Source organism: Lepisma saccharinum, chromosome 3 (assembly GCF_977018435.1).
Source record: "Lepisma saccharinum chromosome 3, izLepSacc3.1, whole genome shotgun sequence".
Lineage (NCBI taxonomy): Eukaryota > Metazoa > Arthropoda > Insecta > Zygentoma > Lepismatidae > Lepisma > Lepisma saccharinum.
In genome coordinates, this window is record NC_139231.1 from 97,444,910 (window position 1) to 97,469,157 (window position 24,248).

The window sequence follows — 24,248 nt, forward strand, 5'->3', positions numbered from 1 at the left end:
TGGTACATATCTTCGTGATTTTCGGCGATAGCCTATTGAACAGTAATACTTGAAAATAGCACCGTAACTGTTGTTTCAACATTTTTCACAATACTAGTAAGTCGAGATTCACATAGCAAACCACTTAACGAAAGGTATATTATGGAACGGAATAGAACAAATTAGAATGAATATTGTCGAAGAAATCTGAAAAAAATGTGTAAAGGATTAGAAGGATTCTCAGAGATCAGATAGGAAGACACCTCAAGGAAGGTTTATCAGGAATCTTACGGAACAAAACGAAACGGAACGAAACGATCTTGAATGAACCTTGTGGAGTGAATTGAAAGAAATCTCGAGAAACAAACAGAAATGGTTCTTGCAGAAGGAATAGGAACGGAAACCGCTAGAACGGTAGAAAGAAACCACTCTGAAAAGACTGGAATAATTGTCACTGACGGCACAGAAATAGGGGAGGTAGGGGGAAATCGGATCACTTTTTTAAAAAACCTATAATTATTGAATACCAGTGCCTTTATTACAATTGAAATTATATGCAAATGCAAAAACAAGCAAACCTTCAGCTACTAGACAAATCTATAAATTTCTTTCATTTCTTATTATTCGCTGAGATATTGTAACTTTAATGCACGTGGTGCACTGATCCGATTTACCTCACCTCTGCGGGGTAAATCGGATCGGCTGTGGGGTAAATCGAATCACACAGATTTTGATAAACGAATACCACAAATAAACTGCTATTTACCAAAGGCGTTTACACAGCGTTCATGGAGCCACCCTTTGAAAGCCTGGCGCTGTATACAATCACCAGCCTGGTGACCTTTTTTGTCGTAGTACGAAAGAATGCGGAATCCACACCTCCACTCTTCGTTCTTCTCACTTCTCGATGCGAGTTTTCCAGCTTGCTTAACCTGTCTCTTATCCTTCTCATTCTTCCTCTTATCCCCAGGGTTGAGGTAAGGATAATTTTCACCTGATGTCAAAGGAAGTGAAGGAATAGATTTTCATGCATTTTTCTTCTGAAAGTTCGAAACATTCTTGCACGAGAAAGAACTTCGGCATTCCGAATAGAAAGTTCCGGGTGTTTTTTCATAATTCCCTGAAACCAATCAATGCCGGCCATTTCGGATTCCTCGTTGAAATTGTTTGGAATCCCTCGCTTAGTCACATACTTATAGGCATTCTGACGTACGCTCCTCAGTGTCAGGTAGACTAGACGCACAACTAGAGCTGCTTCAATGTCTGGAGGTATCACTGGTTGACGTCCAACATTATGTACTGGAACATTTTCAGGCCCTGAAGTTCTTCTTTGAAGGGTTATAAATGGGACACCAAACAGATTTGAAGCTTTCCGTATTGAATATTGCCCTTCTCTAACAGCAGTGACAGCTTCTTCCATAGTTACAACCGACCAGGAACTATAAGGACCATGAGCAGTTTTCCGAATGTAGTTACGAGGCATCTGAAACAAAACAAAACGTTGCTATAGCCTACATTAAAGCATACGTACACATGTGTTGTGCTACAAATTAGGCTGCTGATGATCATAGATAGACAGACTGATTTATTAAAATATAAATATAGCCTACTGGATCCCTCCAGTTATTTCAAAACAATCAAACAGAAAAGATAATTAGAATGATCGGATTTACCCTAAAATACACCTGATGAAAAACCTATTTTTTGTTGGAACTGATTTCTGTATGTTGTTTAAAATTATCACAAGATCTGGTGAGGCATGCTCAATTCAATGAAATATTACAATTGAAAGTAAAATTTACTTAACAAGCAATAAATAGAAGCTTTTTCCACGACAATGAAAACTTACATCGGCTGCTTTTTTGTCCGCACAAAAATGCACATCTTCAAACAATGTAGTCTGCAACTCTTCGGGCGCCAAACAAACAATGGGTTGTGGCAGTTCTCGTTTCTTCTGAGAGGTGGCAGCACATTGCACACCGCAATGACGTAAAAACTTCATTTCTTGTGTATGCAAAACTGAGTTCTTTTCAGCCGATCCGATTTACCCCATGATCCGATTCCCCCCTACCTACCCTACATCTCACGAAACGAAATGGAAGAGGTTTCACAAAACGAACGGAATAATCTAGAATGAATATTGCGGAACAGATTGGAAAGAAGTCTCAGAACAGATTGAAAAAGTCTCACGGAAGATATTGGAAGGAATGTTAAGAGATCGTGGAAGGAATGTTAAGAGATCGAAACGTAAGAATTCACGAAACTGATTGGAATAAGATGGAATGAACCTTGAAGATGGTACGAGGGAAAATGTAGATTTGCACCCCGGAAACAATACTGGATAACAGAACTGAAGAAAACTCGCCACTCTGTTAATAAGAAACCTCACGGAACAAACCGGGAGATTTCTCACGCAATGAAAAGAATCTCACGTCATGGGCTTCACCATTTCCAATTCCAGAGTCGGACATCTTGAAAAAGCATATTCCTCTCAATTTCAAAACGAATCCCATCATAATTTCCTCACTTTGAGTTGCCGATTATACACAGCCGATTCGGCACGCATCAAAGAGTCGTAACGCCATGGCTTAATTGCCGATCCGTGGTGTCTCCTTCCATCTTGATCATTTTGGCATCACCCAGCTCCAGCGCTTCGGAATGGTGTGCTACGTCGTGCTCATAGTTTTTTACCCCTAGGATAGCCTCAATCAACTGGATTACCAACTGGTGTTCCGAGTTCATTACTCACCTGGGTAATTGGCAAAGGACAAGTGTTGGCCAGAAGCTGATTGACAGTTAATGACAGCCGTCTACACGGACCGCCGAAGGGCCTTTTTGCTCCCACTCGTCGGCGAAGTGGGGCGGCGGGCAGCCGGAGGTGAGGAGATAGGAGACGCAGTGTGGCCAGGACCATGCTATTTATTGTCAAACTGGCATGACACAACAATTTGAAATTTGCTTTGCAATCACTGTATTGAAATAAATCAACAAATTCTGTGGGGCAAACAGTGTTTTGAGGTCCAGGGCCGTTTTTGCATTGGTTAATGCATTGATTAGGGCATCCCGTCGCCGCTGTTTTATTGCTTTCGAGACCAAAGTCCGGTACTACTGCTTTCAAATAGCTACATAATAGTCCTCACGCGCCTGGGTCAACACGAAAATTGTGTAGCTTGCATTGGAAATGTAACTCGTGACCCCTCGTTCTGAAGGCGAGAGCGCTAACTATTAGGCTATGCGGAAGTATAATTGCAGTATTATCCCTATAAATTTAGACCTTTTTAATGAACGTGTAAATACGGCTAATAGACGGATAATCTGGCATTGATTACCCCTATGTATCTCGATCTTCATTTTAACCATCTTTGAATATCATCTACATTCATCCACTTATGTTATACACTTCCTCCTCCTTAGCAGAGCGGGTTAAGGTGTTCACTCGTCTTGAGATCGTTTGCTTCGGGACGGCGTAGGTTCGAATCCGGCTCTGGTCGGAATTTATTCGGCCTACGTTTAGGGCCGGTGGCAACCCGCCATCGTGAGGAAATTGGGGAGCTCCGAGTGAGTGAGCGTAATCCGGTCACGGAGACCTACTATAACGGCTGGGGATACGTCGGGCTAACCCTCCGACTATTCCATTACTGGTTGAAGATCTCCACGCTTAGAGGTGACGAAGGAAAGCGTGGGAAGGAGACCGGCAGTCGGTAGGTATGCCATGGGCTGTTGCGCGACGGATTATTATTATTATTATGTTATACACTGCAACAGAAAATCAAGTTTCGTTTTCATCAAGAAGCCAATATGATGATTTTGAGCAAACCCTATAATGTACAATTTCTTATAACTTGAAGACAGTGAGAATTACGAAAAATCTTACAATATAAAACTTTCAATTAATCGACGAGCATTTTCTTGTTGAAACTTTTTCTCGTATCTCCAACAGTTAATGAAACGAGAGAAAAAACACTCAAATTGGCAGCCAGTTTCCAATATGACACCAAGGGCTATCTCCGATTTGGAAAACTTTGACTGTGTTATATTGGATAACATTCTTATGATCACTGCAAACATTTACCTTTTTTTCAACTATTTTAGCTAACGTTCATGTGCTCTGCGGCGTGCTAATGTGCGACAAACATTCTCCATAGACACTGGAAGTACTATTGGTACCAACTCGTACTGACAAATGAGACGACCAACATAGTAAGATTTATTGCACAGTAATAGTATTTGAAACGTCCTTATGTCCACTGACTTTCATCCTGCTTCCTTTATGTGAATACAGACAAAGGCAGACGTGACGTGTGAGTGTGCTTCCTTTACTTCTGGCCTTCTTAAAATCGAAGGATTCTGGGTTCATTGTCTGTATCCAATTTTGAGTCCGGTTTATCATTTTTATATATACCAAGTGATTCAGAAAGCTGTGCACAAACTGAAGGAGCGCACGGAGAAGTCGAAATATAGAAGTTTTGTAATAGTAACCCGTAGGCTAGGAAGTAATCTGTAGTCAGTACAGGCCTGTGAGTGAAGGTCAGGAACCACACTATGGCAGGAGGTGAGGTTCGACGACAAGATCTTCAAACTTCTGTTGCTGACGATGTTCGATCTTCAATGCTCTGTTGCTGACGATGTTCGATCTTCAAATCTCTGTTGCTGACGATGTTCGATCTTCAAACCTCTGTTGCTGACGATGTTCGATCTTCAATGCTCTGTTGCTGACGATGTTCGATCTTCAAACCTCTGTTGCTGACGATGTTCGATCTTCAAACCTCTGTTGCTGACAATGTTCCATCTTCAAATCTGTATTGCTGACAATGTTCGAATGTTAATCCAAATGTAGCTGTTACGGAAATTAAAGAAACTATCCTTTGTGAATGATGCCTCATACGCGAACAACCCTCGTCTCGAAAAATTTGCACTATTAACCAAACTTCATGCTGGCTTCAAAAGCTAGATTATCGAACATTAACATTTCATGCGCGATATTCTAAAATGTATAGTAGCGTGGTCATTGGTTTGATGAGTTCTAAGATAGATTCCCTCAGCGATGTAGATTCTCAGCGATGACTAAATGAACCTCAAGAAAACGTAGAAGAATGGAAACTGCAATTCTTGACGCTCTCACCGTTCTGCACCCAACGATCACAGAACTTGGTGACCCAGTTTTATCCGCGAAGTCCTGGCAACCATGATTCATGTATATATGTAGAAGGTTCCATACACGCATGGATGATCTCAAAACACACGAAAGATGTCAGCGTAATGTGCCCACGTATTGGGCCCGTAATATACCGAGTGGATCCGGAGGGGAAAGGGCCCGCAACCTCACCCCATTCCCCCCACATCGCGACCCAGTCTATCAAGTGCCGAAAAGAAAAAAGAGAACAAAAATAAAGCGAGAGAGAGATAGAGAGAGAAATTCCCACGTGACGACAGTTCATCAAATTAATGTTGAACGCAACCTCCATTAGCTTCATTTTGGGTTCCCCCTTCCCACATATGTCATGACTAAAGTGCAGAAATATTCTTTCTGTGCATTTTTTTTAGCGACGGTGATTTCGAGAGCAGTCAATTGTCCTGGTCAGCGCTTTGTCATGACTTCCAGAACTTTATGGAGTGAAGCGTGGGATGTCCATTAACTTAGGTTTCGGAAAGCAGCTGAAGCGACAATTTTTCCCGCGTTTTTATCTGCATATTCTATACGTGAGAGCGCGCCCTCTGCTTCGAATACCTATGCAGCTTTTATCCATTGTTGCAGCGCTATTAGGGCTCTCGCTCTTTTGGGTACTAATCGCAGAAGAGGATAAAAGCTCCTCTCACTCGTAGGTAGGCCTTTCGCTTCGCATGTCGGGATTGCACATAAAAATCTGGTTCAGTCACCTAGGATGGCAGGGATGGTACCGAGATCGACTTTGTAAAATCGAAACAAGACTCACCGAGATTTGTGGAGTCGAGACTACCAACATCGAGTCCATGCAGCGATGCACCGAATCTACAAGGCGGCATTTACCTTTGTGTATCACATTTCGTCCCCATCACACTGAATATTATCTTAGGCCTATATTGTGAATGGAATCATTGTTCCAAGTCCACTTTATGCACAGATAGGCTAATCGTGACTGGACCTACGATATAAAGCAGGATCAAAAGCGCTGTGCAATTTGCCTCCACCGGGTATCGAATGCGAAACATCTTCATTACAAAGCGACTACTTTACCACTATGCCATCGAGGATGCCCTAATTATACAGGGTGTCCCACTCGTAAGGGGTCCCGGAGAAAGTGTTATAAAAATCTTAATATAAAAGGGTATGAAACCACATTTGTACATGACATACCTTTATGGATGAGAAATGAAGGTTCATTACAAGAAGTGCTGGAAGTGACCTCCCCCCACCTCTATACACAGTAACTCGTAACTCTTGTACACACACCTTAAAGGTAGTGTGTACAAGAACAAACCACGCACCATCGACGAGTTACGTGAGAACATCCGCCGTGAAATCCAGGCAGTCACGCCGAATACTCTGGCAGCAACATTCACGAACATGCAGCGCCGTGTTGAACTCTGTATACAGGTGGGGGGAGCTCACTTCCAGCACTTCTTGTAATGTACCTTCATTTCTCAACCATAAAGGTATGTCATGTACAAATTTGGTTTCATATCCTCTTTTATTAAGATTTTTATAACACTTTTTCTGGGAATCCTTACGAGTGGGACACCCTGTATTATGAAAGTGAAAAAGATAAAGGTCATTGGTAACCGGCTGTGCCGCGTGATTGCATACATGCGCTATAAGACACAGGCATACGCCCAGAACAGGTTGTGGAGCTACAGACCCTTTGAAATTTTAAGAAAACTGGCAGGTCAAGAGTGATGACTCTTTTTATTTACTATTTCTTGCTCATGTGTCTCTTAATGTATATACTTGTCTTCTGAAGAGCATATTCTAAAACGTGTAAGAGGTAGGGTGTAGATATTTTACATGTAAGTGTTGAAGGGATTATATAATTTATAACTACGCACCATCTGATATACATAGTTTCTCTGATTATATACAAAACGTTAGTGTCCTGTCGGGACTTTCAGGTCCCATTAGTTGTAATTAGTATTATTACAATCTCAGATGATTTTGTGTTTCCAATCCTGCCAAAGGAAGTCTAACCCATACATAAACTGCCATTTTGTTCCATAACAAAAATTGAGGCTATAAAGGGTCCTTTTTTGTCAGATGGTCGTACTTTCATACAGAAAGAGTCGATCGAACATATTACCTGTGTGGTAAATGTGCAGATACTTTCGAGACATGTGTACGGGGTTGTGTGGGTTTCTGGAGTTGTTCTGTTTGTAGCGCCATTATCCACTTACGTGATCGTTGTGTCTGTTGCAGACGTGCCTGTGGTCACATTGAGGATGGGGAGCAACCTGAACCCACACGATATCAAGGAAGGGGACGACGTCTACTTCGAGTGCAACATCCGAGCCAACCCAAAGATCTACAAGTTATCTTGGTTTCAGAACGTAAGTACATGTTTGCAAACAAGGGATTACATAAATGTTTATTATTTAATGTGATTAAATTTCTTATAATTTCACGCCACTCTTCTTCCTCCATGCACTAATCGCTACGACCAGGATGATCGACAATTAGATTAAATAACACTCATAAAAGAACACACCAAACCAACAAACCAATTCTACCTTAGTATATCTATGGTAGTCACTACAGTATAACTAAGATGTAACCATATTATTATTACTATTTCCTTTTTTCTTTCATGCGGTGTCGTTTGACTCCTGAATTCTCAGTAGATTATTTTTCGTGTAACACTTATTACTAAAGCGAAAAGGTATGAAACCCTGTTTCTATAAAGTCCTGTATTTAGCGTTATAGGCAACTCCAAAGCAGATTTGCCATATTCTGTGAATGAATATTTAGGACATTTGTCTCAAACAAGGAACGATATAATAATAATAATAATTGATAGTAGTAGTAGTAGTAGTAGTAGTAGTAGTAGTAGTAATTATTATTATTATTATTATTATTACAGTAACACCTCGTTAATCCGGACTAATGAGGGGATAAGTTGGCCGGATTAAGCAAAGTCCGGCTTCTCGGAGTCCGGATTAACGAGGTTTTACTGTATTGTTATTATATATCAAATTATACAGCGTGATCTAAAGTCCGATTCCATGGGAGTTATTGATTGAATTGGTTTATTTTACTTTGCTTATCTCCCACTTTCGACTATTGGCAAATAGCGATGATATGATAAAATTGATGAAAAAACTCTCTCAAAGAACACCTATGTTCAGGATAGAATTGAAACACGGGATTCCTGGTGTCGCAGCACACTATGCAGACAAACAACTCCGCCACGGGGGTCGGCCTGGTCCCACAGGTAAACTCCGTTCTTAGTGTTTTTAGCGAAAAATCGAAAGAGGGGAAAGTTGTTGGAAACGTTTGGGTTTCAATCTAAATCAGCGGTTCTCAAACTTTGTTTTATCATTGTACCCTTTAGTCGTAATTAAACATCTAATGCACCACCACCATAAGTTTTCTCCGAATAGTGGGTTTTGGGGAATTGTTTTCTACCTGCCTGATTGGTGGATCGTTTTTTATATGTTGGAGGCCTGTATCTGCAATACTTGAAATGACATTCGGACAATATATGGAAAGATGGGAAACAAATAAATATTAGTATCCTACATTTATTATTTTATTTCGTGTTCTTAAGTTTAAAATCTTTATGAATAGTTACAAAAATAAGCATATGAAACTGCCGTAGGCTGGGAGCGCACAAACAAATGCCTGCGTGCGCTTGTGGTTAAAAAATGTATACCACGAGCGCACAAAATCCATGGCGATGTTGCCACGTTGTGTCAACTGTTTCCTGTACAACATGAATGCATATTTGCGTATATGCTAATTTTATAATTGCTCTTACATTATTTCTTTCTAACCTAACTTAACCTAACAAAAATTACTTCTATCCAAAGAGGTTATTTCAATGAGGGAAGGAAGGATGATCTCCAAAGGAAGGGCTAGCCATTACACAATCATAATTGTGGCAACGCAACATTGGATGTTGTGCGCTCCTGGCATCTTTCATATACCACGAGCGCACATTTTCACATTTTTGTGCGCTAGTGGACTGCACCGTATGAAACACATGTATGCTAAGAAGTACATAAAGAAACAACTTTAATTTTCATATATTTTTTCCAGAGTTATTAAAAAAAAAGTATAGACCTTACTCAAACTGTTGTGTGCTCACGTATTCATTAACTTCAAACAATCTAACAATGCAGATGCAAGTTTGGCGCCGATAGGTATGATGTACCGTCTGTATTATTGCATCGTGCTCATAAACTTCACCAACAACATACCATATCGTACTCGTGACGTTTTTACTTTTTAACAATGATTGTGGCTTCTTGAGTTGAATGAAATGGGTAGAAATTTCGAACGAGTATTTTATTTCAAAACATATGAAACACAGATTGGAGTGTCAGTGACAAAATCAGCCTTATTTTCCTATTGAGTGTTTAAGCTTAAGTCTGAAACACTGAAGTCTGCTCTACACACCTACAGCAAAGAAATTGTAGTCTGGGTAGTCTCGACACTTTTCTTGAGAAAGCTGATCGCGTACCCCCTTCAAGTCGTTCTTGTACCCCTGGTGATACGCGTGCCACAGTTTGAGAACCACTGATCTAAAGTGCTTGAATTTTCAACTTGGCATGCATCCGTCAAGGTTGTACTCTGGCGCGAGCCTCAATGATGGCAGTATAGTATTCCCTCTATCCATTTTTCATTATGTGCGCTAATAACGTAGTTGTCGTGTGGAACCACATTTTAAATCCCCCTGTATATTACTGTAATTATTATAATCTTACTTTGTCCCTATGAACAAAGTAAGTAGTAGTTATTGAACAAAGTTCCTCATGACACATCCTCCACGCACTGATGGATTGGCTTATCACTCAACATCGACAATGCCACTTTTCTAGGCACTCTAACAACCTAACCCCGCAATCCTTCGCAGTAAAAGCACCTACAATAAATGCTCGCTTATTTTGTTGCAGAGGAAGAAAATACAATAGAGATGTATCTTGATTGTTGTTTTAAGTTCCAACAATGGATCAGGTCTGCCATTATTAAATGGAGAATATTTGCCATTTGAAATAGAAAACAAAAACTAGAACAATTGGCGTAAGAACTTTTTCGGAGAATTTTAGTTATTTACGTATATGTATATTTATTATTTGCAGCAGAGTTGCAGTTTACATTGATTTTCTAACTTTAAATCAAAACAGCTTTTTTACCCTAAATGAATTAATGTGTTAAGCTACACAGTTATGATAATTGTTTAAAAATATACTGAATATCGAAAATTATAAGTATAGGTATATAATTGAAAAACGTAAGAAAGAAGAGTACATAAACGGTTTTAAACTAGCATATGTGAAGGTGGCAATGCGGTAATGAAGCAAGGTGTCAGTATTCAGTATTCAATTAATGTCCCAATTTCTCGTTTAAATTTGACCAAATTTCTCTCCATTCTGCAGTTTACAGACAATTGCTGTCCCCATGACACTGAGCAAAAAGTGCGATTGGAGGTTCTCAGCGGTCAATTCCAGAACTTTTTGCAGACAGTAATTCATAGAGCAGTTCATTATCTGCCCATAGTTCGTTTATCCGTGATTCCACGATTTACTTGCCAGAGATGAATTATTTTTTCAAAATCGGGGCTGTCCCGGAGAACCAGTCTGTCTGGCAACCGAAGCCAATATGGCCACCGCTGATAATTAACATTAGAAGTTGAAATTGTAATTTGAAATTTTGAATCCGCAGTGCTGTGCTGGATCTAAATTCAGTTCAAGTTGTAATTGGTGGTTAGTTAGTCCTTAGTTCGGTATTAACGCCACAAGATCGCCTTGTTAATATCTGATACTTTGAAGTTTCATCTGACAAGACCGTATTAGGCAAAATTTAAATCAGAGAGGTCTGAATTTAATTCTTCCTGTGTTTCGGTTGAAACGAGCTTCGTTCGGTTTGGCAAAGTGAGATCAGGCTTTCATATTTCGCCTGACGTCATTACATTTTTTAAAAAAATTGAAAACTTTGACGTTTTTGAGCCGGTCGTCCAATCAGCACCGCGAAAGCAAAGGGGCGCAAAAGGTCTAATTAATGTAATGATTCTGCCCGTCCTTAAAGGATACAATTAGAGCTACCAAGAGTCAGTCGATTTCCACACCAGCGGGGACAAAAGAACGAGGAAGACCGCCGGAGGATAATAAAAATGTTTTAAAAAACCGAAACGGGAGAAAGGGTAGATGGGGAAAAAAAAGAAAGGCAGTTCATAACGAGATTTTTTTTTGCGAAAAAAAAGTTATTTTCTGCTACAGTGGATTCTGGCTTTAATTATGAACGAAGAAGACATTGATTGTTAGCGGTTTGGCGGAAATACGTCATGAAATACGCCGAGTTGGTTCTTTTCCAAAACTTGCTGTTAAACCCAGACCTCTCCTCCAACCTCCCTCCTTCCCTACAACAATGTTTCATTAGGTTTTTTTTCTGCCTCCGTCGTCCACTACCCGCGCTCCAAGAGCAATGTAGTAGTGATGGACAAAAGGGTATTCGAATCCCTATTAACCATTTTAAAACCGCTTACCGCTCGCCAAGCACAAAGCACTGGCAACAATTGTTGTAGGTGCGTTGGTGAAAAAGAGTTGGAGCCAGCTCTCTGAAAAAAAAAGTACGCATTGTTGTGGCTAAAGAACGCTGCGGTGAAACATTTTACAAAAAAAAAAAAACTTTGTAAGCGTTTGTTAGTTACGCATTGGACGCCTACAGAGCTTGACCAGAAGATCTATACTTCTGCTGGTTACAGAAATGCATTTTTAGCAAGTAAAAATCGAGGTCGCAATATATTTGGCGGATGATAACTGTCTGTGGGGCTACTGCTTGTGAATTTTCTGCAAATAAGGCTAGAAGGTGGATGTGCGCTATTGTGGTTACTTTCGTAAAATACCATTTGCCGTGTCTCTCTATCAATAATTATAGATAGGTGGAAGACTATTTACGAATGTCATTTGTGAATGTGAAGTGATCAGTACCACGGTCCGCTCACTTTTACTCCTTACCAGGTTTCCACATATTAGGGGCTGGGTGAACCTCATGTTGGAACATTGGTGGAAAAATATCCACCTAAACAACTCACCCCGGGTGATCGAACCCGGGTCCCCCGCGTGGCAGTCAGACGGCACACAAACAGTACCATCGTGTGTTGTGAAAGTGATTGGTAAGGACAGTCAAGAGATGATTCATCGTGCTCAGTATAGGGTCAGACGTGTAACTTATGTACGGTAATAAACCTTCTGGTTTAGAAATTTCAAGAAGATAGTTTGGTATTCTCTGCTGCTCGTTCAGCCTCTGGGTATTGGGTGACCGAAGCGTGGTGCTGATCTCATCATCTGCAGTATGACCGAGATCGAAAATGAGTAGGGTTCTCTTTCCGTTTGGAAAATTGTGCCTTTCTCATTCTGATTGGATTGCAGTGCGTCAGATAGACAAGATAAATTTTTCAAAACACTTTTGTTTCAAAATACCTTTTACTAGGAATATTTCGGGTTTTGTCACTTATCTTTCTGTCAACTTTGAGGGAACCCCCTCCCCCCTTACTACCGTCCCCCAATTTCCGCCTGTGCATGATACTTTCTTTATTTCTCTAGGTAATGTCGCGACTGTTTTTCTCTTATTTCAGGGGAAGGAAATTCATCAGAATGTAACAGCCGGGATCATTCTCAGTGATCAGAGTCTTGTCCTCCAAGGGGTCACAAGAAACGACGCGGGGCACTACACGTGTTTGGCGGCCAATTCTGAAGGCAGAGGAGAAAGTAATAGGGTAGAGTTAATCGTGAAATGTGAGTATGATATTTTTTTAATTTTATTTTATTTTTTTTAAATTGTTGTATATACACGATTGTTGCAAAGAAATATACACTTTCAACATTTTATAATACCCATGCTTCACTCATTCCCCTTACTGCCATGTTGTTAAACTGGTCGTGTGATACAACAGTCGAAGCTGCGTTACCATCATTTTGCAGTGGTAGTAATTTTTATCATAACTCTCTACTAATACACACATTGGGTGCCTTTTTAGTTTTCAACCGTTTAGGTTTTTTTGAATGTTAAAAACGTTTATTTCTCTTGTGGTCACGCTGGGTAGTGTAATTATAGGCAAGGTTCAACTTTCAGCACCTCAATATTTATTTTCATAATAATGCTATAATTATTATTAAGCATATGTTCTAAATAACTATTTGACTACATATTGACTACATTATTGTCAATTATATAATATTGATTATGTTATCCATAACAATATTTTTATACTGTACATTTAATATTATGGTTTTTGGGTTTCAATTTAAACATGTTAAAATTTTCTATCAGAATATGACATTATGTGTGTTCATTTAAAAATAATAGTATTGCAGTGTATTATCGATTATAGTTTTTTACATAATCAAATCATAAATTGTTATAATTTGAATATGGAAGACAATCGCTTCTGGAATTGAAGAAGATGTTCAAGCATACCTGTGAACAATTATTAAACCACAAATGCATTTCTTCAAAACCCCTTCAACCGATGTATTGTTATAATGTCTTGATTTTGCCACATACTCTGACGTCATTTCTTGATCAATCTCAAAACAAGTGAGACGTTTGCCACAAAAAATTATTATAGTTCCCGACACTCCATTTTCTACATCTCTTACACATAATAGCCTCTATTCCATGCATGAGTCACATTTGTTGAATAAATCCGGAAAGAGATGGCAAAGGAGATGAGAAAACTTGCCACAATCACAAGTTGTTTGTAATTTACAAAACTGCAAAATGAACGATAAGATTCTCTCTTTTAATTTCCACCTTTCCTCCCCTTACTCTGTGTTAACCTTCCCTCTCTCTCTTTTACCCTGTTTTCCCCTATTTTCTTTTCATTTCATTCTGTGTCTCTTAGTATTTCTATTGATTTCTCATTCATCTTTTTCTTCCTATTTCTATCCCTCTCTCTCTCTCTCTTTGTTCCTCTATGTGTTCTGTAACGACCCTGCGTGGTCGCCACATTTAACAACCCTGCGAGGTCGCAAAATTATATTTTGTTAAGAAGGTATGGATGAAGAATGCATGCTAAATGTTTAAATGTGTTAACGGATCCACCTCTATGGTTATTAGTTTCGCTTATTATTATTGGACCCTACGTGGTCGCTGTATTCTATAAATGTTAATGGGTCCACCTCTACGTGGATTAACTTGGCTGATTATTAGACCTTGCGTGGTCGTGGTTTTTTTTGGTAAATGTTATCAAATATTGTGACATGAGAATTAAAGGTTAAAAACCTGAAAAGTGGAATGTGAAATGAAAAAAAATTGAAAATTAGCTCAGCGAGAAGCACTCTTTGAAATCAGTAAGTACTAGGCAGAAAGGCCTGGAGTTCAAATTCTGAGTACAGTGTGAAGGTTTATGACATGAGATTGTTAGCCATTTTGATTGTCATTTATACTGTTCAATTTGTTGATGCAAGTGAGTGCTAAGGGTAAAAGTAAAGACACTTGAGTAAGTGTGCTAAAGGACATCTTTGTGATACGATTATAATAAACTGTTACATATATATGTATAAACCTGGTTTAGTCTTTCTTTGCACCTAGCAAGCCCTGCGATATTTCTGAGTCCTTGTACTACGACTGAATCAGTTAGCACATATGGGTAACTTTTGCCGACCATCCAACTGCAGTGTTTAGCGTGTTGAACGCAGCCAGTACCAGTACTCCTGCGCCTTGGTGCTGAGCACTGCGTGGGTGGACGTTGCATAAAGTTTTGGCGTCTTAACGTGGGGCCCGAGAGATTGTAAAGACTGAAACCAGCAAGCCAGTGGGAGCCTTTTAGCTACAAGGACTAGAAAGGGCTGATAAGTGTCAGTGTTGGTGTTCTTCCAAAGAATTCACGAAGGTGAAGATATAGTGTCGGTAGTGGAAGAAACCATAGACGGTGTGCCAAAATGGAAAGGGATGCGTCAAGTATGAGCTTAAGAAGCAGAGGGAGGAAAACCGTAGATGAAGAAACTGGGTTCGGATGCTGTGAGGATACCGGAGGAGAGAGGGAGTCTTTCCAGTGTTGCCAATGTCTACAGAAGTTTCATTGGAAATGTGAGGGGCAAGAAGAGACCTCAGTCTCCACTGCAGAGTCCAGATGCAAGAATTGCTTATCGGTACCCTTGATGGTTTTAGGACAAGAACCAAGTGCTCCTAGTACGACCCCATCAGACCATTGGTTATTAGAATGGCTGATGAGAGATAAAGAAGAGAGAAAGAAAGAAAAAGCGGAGGAGGAGAAGCAGAGAAAGAAAGATATGGCTCAATTAGAGAAAGCTAGAAAGAAAGAGAAAGCAGAAGAAGAAGCTAAAAGAAAACTAGAGACACAAGAATTTAGGTCGCTAATAGAGTCTCTAGAAGAGAAGAGAGAAATGGAAAAACGAGAAGCAGAAGAGAAGAGAGAAAGAGAATTAGAGACTCTCCATGCCTTAGTTCAAGGTCAAGAAGAGAGGAGACAGCAAGAAGCTGAAAGAAGCCGAACAGAGATGCGAACCCTGTTCTCCCAACATACGACAGACCAGTTAGAAAGTCTTAGGGAGGAATTAGATAAAATTAGAATCTCTTGTCAGCTGGAAGTAGTGAAAGTAGTGGAAGAACAATTAGAACCTTTAGCTGTCTGGCGTGGTGAAATGGAGCAAGAGCAGGAACAAATGAAGAAAAATTTAGAGGTCTGTCTGCAATTGGTAGCTCAGTCTACGACGGAAAATGGAAGTGAAGAACCAGAGAGAGTTAAGCAGATAGAAGCATCTATAGAAACCATAAGTTCAGCAGTAAAGACTCTGAGTGAGCAGACTGTAGTTATGGAGAAGGCTGTCCAAGAACAAAAAGTAGCTGCAGAAACGATGGCTAAAGCAACCGGCGAAAAGGTGAACTCTCTTCGCGGAGAGACACAGAAATTGGAGGTATCTCTTCGGCAAGAAATACAGGAGCAGACTGGGTCTATGGTCAGAAGAGTAGGCGAACTGCAAGATAAAATTGAACGGTTGCAGCTACAACCGGGAGTGCCTTCTGATGTTCTCCCAGATTCCATTGAACGAAATAGAAGTCTGAATCCTGAAGCAGCCTCTTATGAACCTCCTAGAGTGGTGCAGAATCCTTTCTATATGGGAACCATTCAATCGGATAAGCGTAAGCGGCCTAGAGAAGCAGATAGTTCCGACGGGACATCTCCTCGGCGAAGAACCGAATTTAAGATGCCTAGAATGTCTGACATCGCACACATCCCCAAGTTCAAGGGTGATATCGAAGCTCAGTCAGCTGAGAAATATCTTCGTGAGCTCAATGTAAGCTTCGAGCTCATGCAAGTGCCTGACAATTACAGACTCGAATTGCTACCTAGAGTATTCACAGGTAAAGCTGAACATTGGCTGGCAGGTAACATAGACAGTTTTGTTAGCTATGCTGATTTCTGCATAAAGTTTAAAGAAGAGTTTGCCTCCGAGAAGGCTAAGCAGAGACAATTAACAGCTGTAAGAAATAGAAGATATTCCCGTCCAGTACATGAAAATATGGAGAGCTTCGCTTGGAGCATTTACGCCGCCTATAGGAATCTAAGTGACAACTTCAGCGAGAGCGAGGTGCTGAATTTAATCATAGGTCAGTTACCTTATAGAACTCGAAATCTCTGCCTTGCGCACTCTCCCCGAACAGTTGACGAATTGACCAGTTTCCTCAAGGACTTTGAAATATATGATGATCCCGACTACTGGAGAAATAAAGAGGACTTCAAAGATAAAGAACTTCCCCATAAGAATTTCAAAGTGCGAAGCATTGAGACCAAGGGTGACACTAAACCTGAAAACTCTTGGAGCGCTCGGAATTTTAATAGATTTGGACGTAACAGAGGGCTGAACCATAACCAGAATGGTCGATGGGAATCTTATCGACCAAATCGAGGGCCAGATCGCAGGTTTCCCGATTGGAGGAGGAACAATCAGGGACGCAGTAGTCCTAATTCTCCTAGGCGATCCTCACCTAGAGAATCGGGACCAAGGGGAAGACAGTCACCCTCCAGAGAAGTTATGACCTCTGAGCAGGAGGGAGCCCTAGAAACAACCCGGGACTTCTTGCATAATCAAAGGTCTCAATCCTGCCAAACAAACTAAATCCTTGTCTAGGTGCTTCGTTCCCATTTAGGCAAGGGGCCTCGGAGGAGCGACCTGATACAACTATCCAAGAACTAAAGGTTAACTTTCAACTAACTGAAACAGAAGAAGTAAAATTACAGAGTGAACTGAAATCCGCAAGGGAATCGAGGATTAGATATAAATCACCAGCAGTGTCTGCAAAGTTAATAGATATACCAGTGACTTGTGTAATAGATACTGGGAGCGAATGCTCTATTTTAAGTTATGAAGTTTGGACTAAGTTAAAGGAACAAATTCCAGGTATTCAAGTGCAGAAGGTTCCAGAGATAAGATTGGTGGATTTTTCTGGGAGCCATAGGAAGCGTGTCTTTGGCAGCAGACGTGTGGAACTGGAGATTGAAGGTATGGTGTTCAGTACTGAAGTTTTTATATTGAGAGGGTTTGTTACAGATCTTCTTTTGGGCATGCCATTCTTGAAGCAGCACGAGGCCGAGATAAATTTCAGAAGAAACTCGGTAAAATTGTATTTTGGAAAAACTCCGGATCAAGATGTAGGGAATCCACTGGATGTTGAAATTGTGCGGTACATCCAAAAGGTCCAAGAAAGAGACGAAGAGTGGATGTATAAACCGACAGACCTCAAGGAGAAGGTCGAAACTATAGACATTCTTAATGATTCCCAGAAACAGGAGTTGCTGCAAGTGCTGAATCAATATATAGCAGTGTTCTCAGAGAAGCCCGGTACCATGGAAAGTGCAGAATGTGAGATCCTTTTAAAAAGTACCGAACCAGTTCATCGCCCTCCATATCCAGTGCCGCTCTCGAAAAGGGCCGCTCTAGAAAAAGAACTTAGCTTGTGGAAAAGCTGGAACATTATTCAACCATCGGTATCACCCTATCTCAATCCATTACTAGTGGTGGATAAGCCCGATGGTAGTGTAAGACCGTGCCTGGATTTTCGACTATTAAATGCTATTATGATTGTTCCTAAAAGCTCAGTGCCACCTATTGATGAGTCATTGCAGAAATTTAAACAAGCCCAGTATTTTTCGAGTTTAGATCTAGCTTCAGGCTATTTACAGATTCCTTTGAAACCAGAATGCCGAAAATACACTGCTTTTTCGTACAAAGGTCGCCAATACGAATTCTTGAAGATGCCTTACGGCTTATCTAATGCTGTGTCTACCTTTGTGTCAGTTATGCATACAGTTTTTGGACCTGAAACTGAAAGTTATCTGACAGTGTACATAGACGATATTTTGATTTTTGATGTGGATTTCGATAGCCATATCCAACATATAGAAGAGGTGCTCCATAGATTAGAAGTAGTTGGACTTAAGGTGAAACTTCGCAAATGTAACTTTGCTAAAGGTGAATTGGTTTATTTAGGCCATTTAATTTCGGGAGATAAGATTAAAATAGACCCGAAAAAGAACGAAGCCATCCTAAAGTTTCCACTACTTAAAACTAAGAAAGATGTCAGGAACCATAAGCTGAGTTCCAGAAGGAATAAGACAATCGCCAAGCTATTTGAGGTGTTTATTGGCCCCTATGTCGCCACGGATGTTCGAAGCAACACTGCCCTGCTGTTGAACCCGACGACCAAGAACCCAGTCGACAGAGTCAATTTCGACAACCTTCGCCTTTACAGATGTTCTCCGGAGCGAAGAAGAGAAGTAGTAGGGGAAGAAGAGGACCAAGTGACTGAAGTGTAGAAGAGACAGAGATTCTTACCAGTTTGATCTTTAATATTTCCAGTAAAATTTTTCCAGAAATTGTAAGTTTTAAATTTCTACCAAAATTTTTGCCCGAGGAAGGGGCGTATGTAACGACCCTGCGTGGTCGCCACATTTAACAACCCTGCGAGGTCGCAAAATTATATTTTGTTAAGAAGGTATGGATGAAGAATGCATGCTAAATGTTTAAATGTGTTAACGGATCCACCTCTATGGTTATTAGTTTCGCTTATTATTATTGGACCCTACGTGGTCGCTGTATTCTATAAATGTTAATGGGTCCACCTCTACGTGGATTAACTTGGCTGATTATTAGACCTTGCGTGGTCGTGGTTTTTTTTGGTAAATGTTATCAAATATTGTGACATGAGAATTAAAGGTTAAAAACCTGAAAAGTGGAATGTGAAATGAAAAAAAATTGAAAATTAGCTCAGCGAGAAGCACTCTTTGAAATCAGTAAGTACTAGGCAGAAAGGCCTGGAGTTCAAATTCTGAGTACAGTGTGAAGGTTTATGACATGAGATTGTTAGCCATTTTGATTGTCATTTATACTGTTCAATTTGTTGATGCAAGTGAGTGCTAAGGGTAAAAGTAAAGACACTTGAGTAAGTGTGCTAAAGGACATCTTTGTGATACGATTATAATAAACTGTTACATATATATGTATAAACCTGGTTTAGTCTTTCTTTGCACCTAGCAAGCCCTGCGATATTTCTGAGTCCTTGTACTACGACTGAATCAGTTAGCACATATGGGTAACTTTTGCCGACCATCCAACTGCAGTGTTTAGCGTGTTGAACGCAGCCAGTACCAGTACTCCTGCGCCTTGGTGCTGAGCACTGCGTGGGTGGACGTTGCAGTTCTTTTATTATGTGTCTTTCTTTCTTCCTGTTTGTCCCTCTCATTTATTCTTTCTATCTTTCTTCATGTGTGTCTCTCTCTCTCTGTCTCTCTATCTCTCTCTCTCTCTCTCTCTAACTGTTTTATTCTACCTCTCTTTCGCCATGTGCTTTCCTGTTACATTCATGCTCTCCCTTTTTCTGTTTGTCTCTCTCCTTCATTCTTTTTCTCCTTCCTGTGTGTAATCCTTCTACTCATCATTTATCTTTCTGTCTTCTTGTATCTCCATTTTCGTTTACTCTTTCCCTGTCTTTCTTCTTGTTTGTCTCTCATTCTTTCTCTCTTTCTTAGTTCACTATTTATTTCCTCTTCCGACGCTTTGTCTCTCTCTTTTATCTTTCTCACTTTCTCAATTCTATCTCTCATTTTCTCTCTTCCTATGTTTTCTATGCTTTTCTGCCGATCTAGAAGGATGGGTGGTTATCACAGCGCATACGACGTCAGAGGTCCTGGATTCGATTCTAGACGTGGGCATGGGTGATCTTTCGGAGTGTCCCTTCATCAATTTTGTTGTATTATCACCCATCATCGTTCCTATTAGTCAAAGATGGCAGAAAAGCGACGCTAAATAACAAAAATCAAATCAAATCTATTCATTTTCATCTTAATTTCTGTCATTATATTTCTCCATATTCCATTCAATCTCTTTATCCTCATCTCGGTGTGAAAGCCTAGTCTGTCTATAAAGATTCTGAAAATGTATCTTTCAGATATTTGGATGAGTAGGAGGTGGACTAGTAATATTTGATATGTGGGCTAGAGCCCTCTCTTGTCCTCCCGCTGACGACGTCACTAAGCCACGACAATTCTCGTCCTGATTAGCTTCTGCGAATGAAGCTGACCATTTATAACAAAGCTTGCAAGTTTTGAGATCAGATGTCAGTTATCTTTCCAATGAAATTCGACGGTGAAAGCAAAACCCATCCAAAGTTAGATAAATTGCGCCCATAACGTAGAGTTTGACTGTCCCTCCCTCGACGATAACATACTCCAGAGAATGCACCGGTCCAGATACATGGACAGAACGTCCCGTAAATCCCCGGAAACGGAAAAGGGTTAACGATAAGATGACGCAACACAAAGCAATATTTCCCACCCACCCTGACTGTTTCGAGATTATTTGCGTCGTAACAACCGGCAGCTTCATTTTGATTGGTCCATTCCAATTTACCACCGCGTGGATTACTTCGGAAGGAGCTGTTATCCGAACCAAACTAATATTACAGGACGGGATAATCCGACGGTGATGCGTTTATGTTCGAACTGGTTCAGGAATATCTACTCCGTTGGTGAGGTTCGCATGTACGTTCTTTGTAATTCGTTGGTGACGGCGGGAATTCAAATTTTGATCAATGTGTGGTTAGGACCTGATATTGTAGGCGGTTTTATAATCAACTATGTAGAAAGTTTTTTTGAACTACTCACGCTTGTGCAAGACGCTACACTTCATATGTTATAAATTAACAACTTTAAGAAATTGTTTCAGTTCTTTGTCTCTGTTAAATATCTATTTTGCCAACTTCAAAAGCATTTTGAGATATGTCATTTAACTTTCGGGAAACTCGCCACAGTCACAGGAGATTTTTAAAATACAATAATAATAATAATAATAATAAAAAAACTTTACGTATTTTGGAAAAGTGCCCATAAATCTGTAACATACAAACCATATATTGGGTCGGTGCATGCGTTCGTAGCGTTTTATGATATACATTAACAGGAAAACAATAATTAAAGTTAACACAAGTACACAGGTGATAAGATGAAACACTGTTATTGTAGTCTAACAATACAGTCACAACAACACTCACTCAGTCAGTAATGTAGTCGCCTCCATTGTCGAAAACATCTGCAAACGTTGGGGAAGAGTTCGATGCCTCGCCCGTAGAACTGCTGTGTTTTCAGTATATGGCATCAGCCCCGTACACAGAACAAATTGTTTTTGACTTGAAAAAATCAGTTAGCCAAGTCTCAAGAGCAGCTTCATTAGGAAATACTTCCTACTGTTGCACTTGATCTTTGGTTAAACTCGGTTAAATTCAAAGAGCAGAATGTGCCGGAAATGTTCAACTTCGTCCACTTGACACTCCATCTTGTTTCGTCTCCAAAATAAACAACATTTGCTCAGAATTAGAATACGCTGTGTTTTCACGAACACAAAACTACAAACTAAGCAATAACAATGGAATAACGGACAAGGAACTCTTGGGAACGCAGTGTTGCAAACCCATAACGAAACGCTGCAAACTTATGCCCCGACAATACAAACAGTTCCAAGTTAGTATACTTGACACCTTTACTTCTGAACACGAAACAAACTCAAACTATTCAAAGAACTTACACATTCACAGTTACCTAAAAGGGACCATTTTACACGGGCATCCAGTAATCCAATGTATTACCAAATAGCTATGAAAATATTGCGAGATTCACTGATTTAAAAGTACAATATTACTGTTCAGGAATTAAATCACTATATAATGTAAGCTTAGGCATTATACGTATAATATTATACTTATACATCACTATTGCATTGCAGAATGAGAACCTAAAGATAAAATGTTTTTATATATTAGATTAATATTATGTTGTATAATTTTCTAGTATTGCAGAAACATAATAATATTTTCTCATTTATTTATTTATTTCGTCTTCTTTTACATGGCGAAGTTAAGGCTGTGGAGCCTTTTCTTCCACTTGACCATGTTTACAAAAAAAAAATGAATATGAAATAATTAAAATATTGAAAAAAAGGGAAGAAAAAAATATATAAAAATTACAGAGAAATAAAAATACAAAGACAAATTACATATAAGAAAGGTAATCTAACCTATAGATACGGGCACACACACACTCACACTCACACATACATATTTTTGCCCTTACACACGTACAGTGTCTCTCAAAAGTTTTAGGACAACGACATTTTAAACTAGGCAACCCAATTTACACAAGGCGTTGGTGGGTTGCGTGTAGAGCTAGGCTCAATTTCAGGGTTGCCACATGCACAATAGATATTTATAAAATACGCGAAAGAAATAAAAACAAGTATTATTGTATAAAGTATTAAAAAATATCACTATAATATCTCGTGTGACAAAATTCCTTCGCAAATAAAAAAAAATAGGTTTTCTAGTATTTCATCGCTGATGATATATACAGAAAGGAAATGAGGTGAGAGAAAACGAGAGGTGACAAAGGACAGGAGAAAGAGAAAGCGAAAGGAGAAGAGGAAAAGTAGAGGAGAGAAGAAAGAGAGGATAGACGAGGAGAGGAGATGTAGTGAGGAGAATGGAAAAAGATTCTAGGAGAGATGAGGAAAATGGAGCCAACAAGAGAAAAGAGAAGGAAAACGAGATGAGGGAAGAGTGGAGAGTAGAGTAAAGGAGAGAAAAAGAGAAGAACTAAAAGAAGAGGAGAAAAGTGCGTGGAGTCGGAAATCTAAGACAGGAAAGGAGATACGAGGAGTGGAGATGAGTGAGATGGAGATAAGTTGCGAGAAAAGTAGGGAAGGCGATATGTGATAAAAGCAGAGCAGAAGGAGAGGAGAGAAGAACGAGAAGGAGAAGAGAAGAACAGAAGAGACTGAAGAGAAGAGGTAGTTGCAGAAAATATCGTCTCAGCGTCAAGAATTGATGCATTGGTGAAATTGTCGACATGAAACATTCAATAACATTTTGAAATGTATTGGAGAATGTACTAGATCGGTGCGAAATACCTTTTGGCTTAGTTCAGAGCAAGATAAAATCTTCCATGTAAGATCTTTGATTTTACCTGCGATTATACCACTAAAAGCATGAATGTAATTTTAATATTTATAAGAATTATCCAATTTTTGTCCACTTCTCGGTTCGTTGAAATGGAGATTTTGTAATTTAATATTTCCCCTCCCCCCTTCGTTAATTCCAAACTAAATTATTCCGTTTCTCACGGCGTGGACAATGAACACAATGGGATAGGTCTAAAACTTACGAAAATTTTCTGCCAACGGAAGGGTTTGAACCTACGACCATCAGATTGAGAGTCCTGAACGGTAAACACTACCCTACAAGCTTTCGCTCCTGAAAGTAAGTAGAAGGAGCTGACCAATGTGAAATGTAGATGCAACTCTCCTCCTACATGTAATGTGCAAACAATACTTGTTTGTAACAAAGAAAACGAAAGTAGTACGACTCGGCGAAAACATTTAATGGAGAATTGCACATGATGAGAACTTTTCATTCGATATTTGCGGATGTATCCTTGCATTGAACTCGAGTGGGAAAAGGGGTAAAATTAGTACGTCCTGTATTGCACAAATATAAATAGTTATTTCATTAATATTTTTCAATGTCTTTGAAGCAGTACACAGTTATCGTTAGAGTATCATAATTCACGATC

At 39.7% G+C, this 24,248-nt stretch overlaps 1 protein-coding gene across 4 annotated transcripts in view; it reads left to right on the plus strand.

The window, feature by feature from the left end:
• The window catches only part of side-IV (sidestep IV transmembrane protein), a 562,494-nt gene that overhangs the window by 485,005 nt on the left and 53,241 nt on the right, over positions 1-24,248 (plus strand). For all 4 annotated transcript variants that reach the window (XM_083119011.1, XM_083119014.1, XM_083119012.1 and 1 more), the window contains 2 exons: positions 7,367-7,497; positions 12,744-12,903. In XM_083119011.1, the coding sequence (XP_082975137.1) occupies positions 7,367-7,497; positions 12,744-12,903 (291 nt within the window). The remainder of the gene's footprint in view (positions 1-7,366; positions 7,498-12,743; positions 12,904-24,248) is intronic.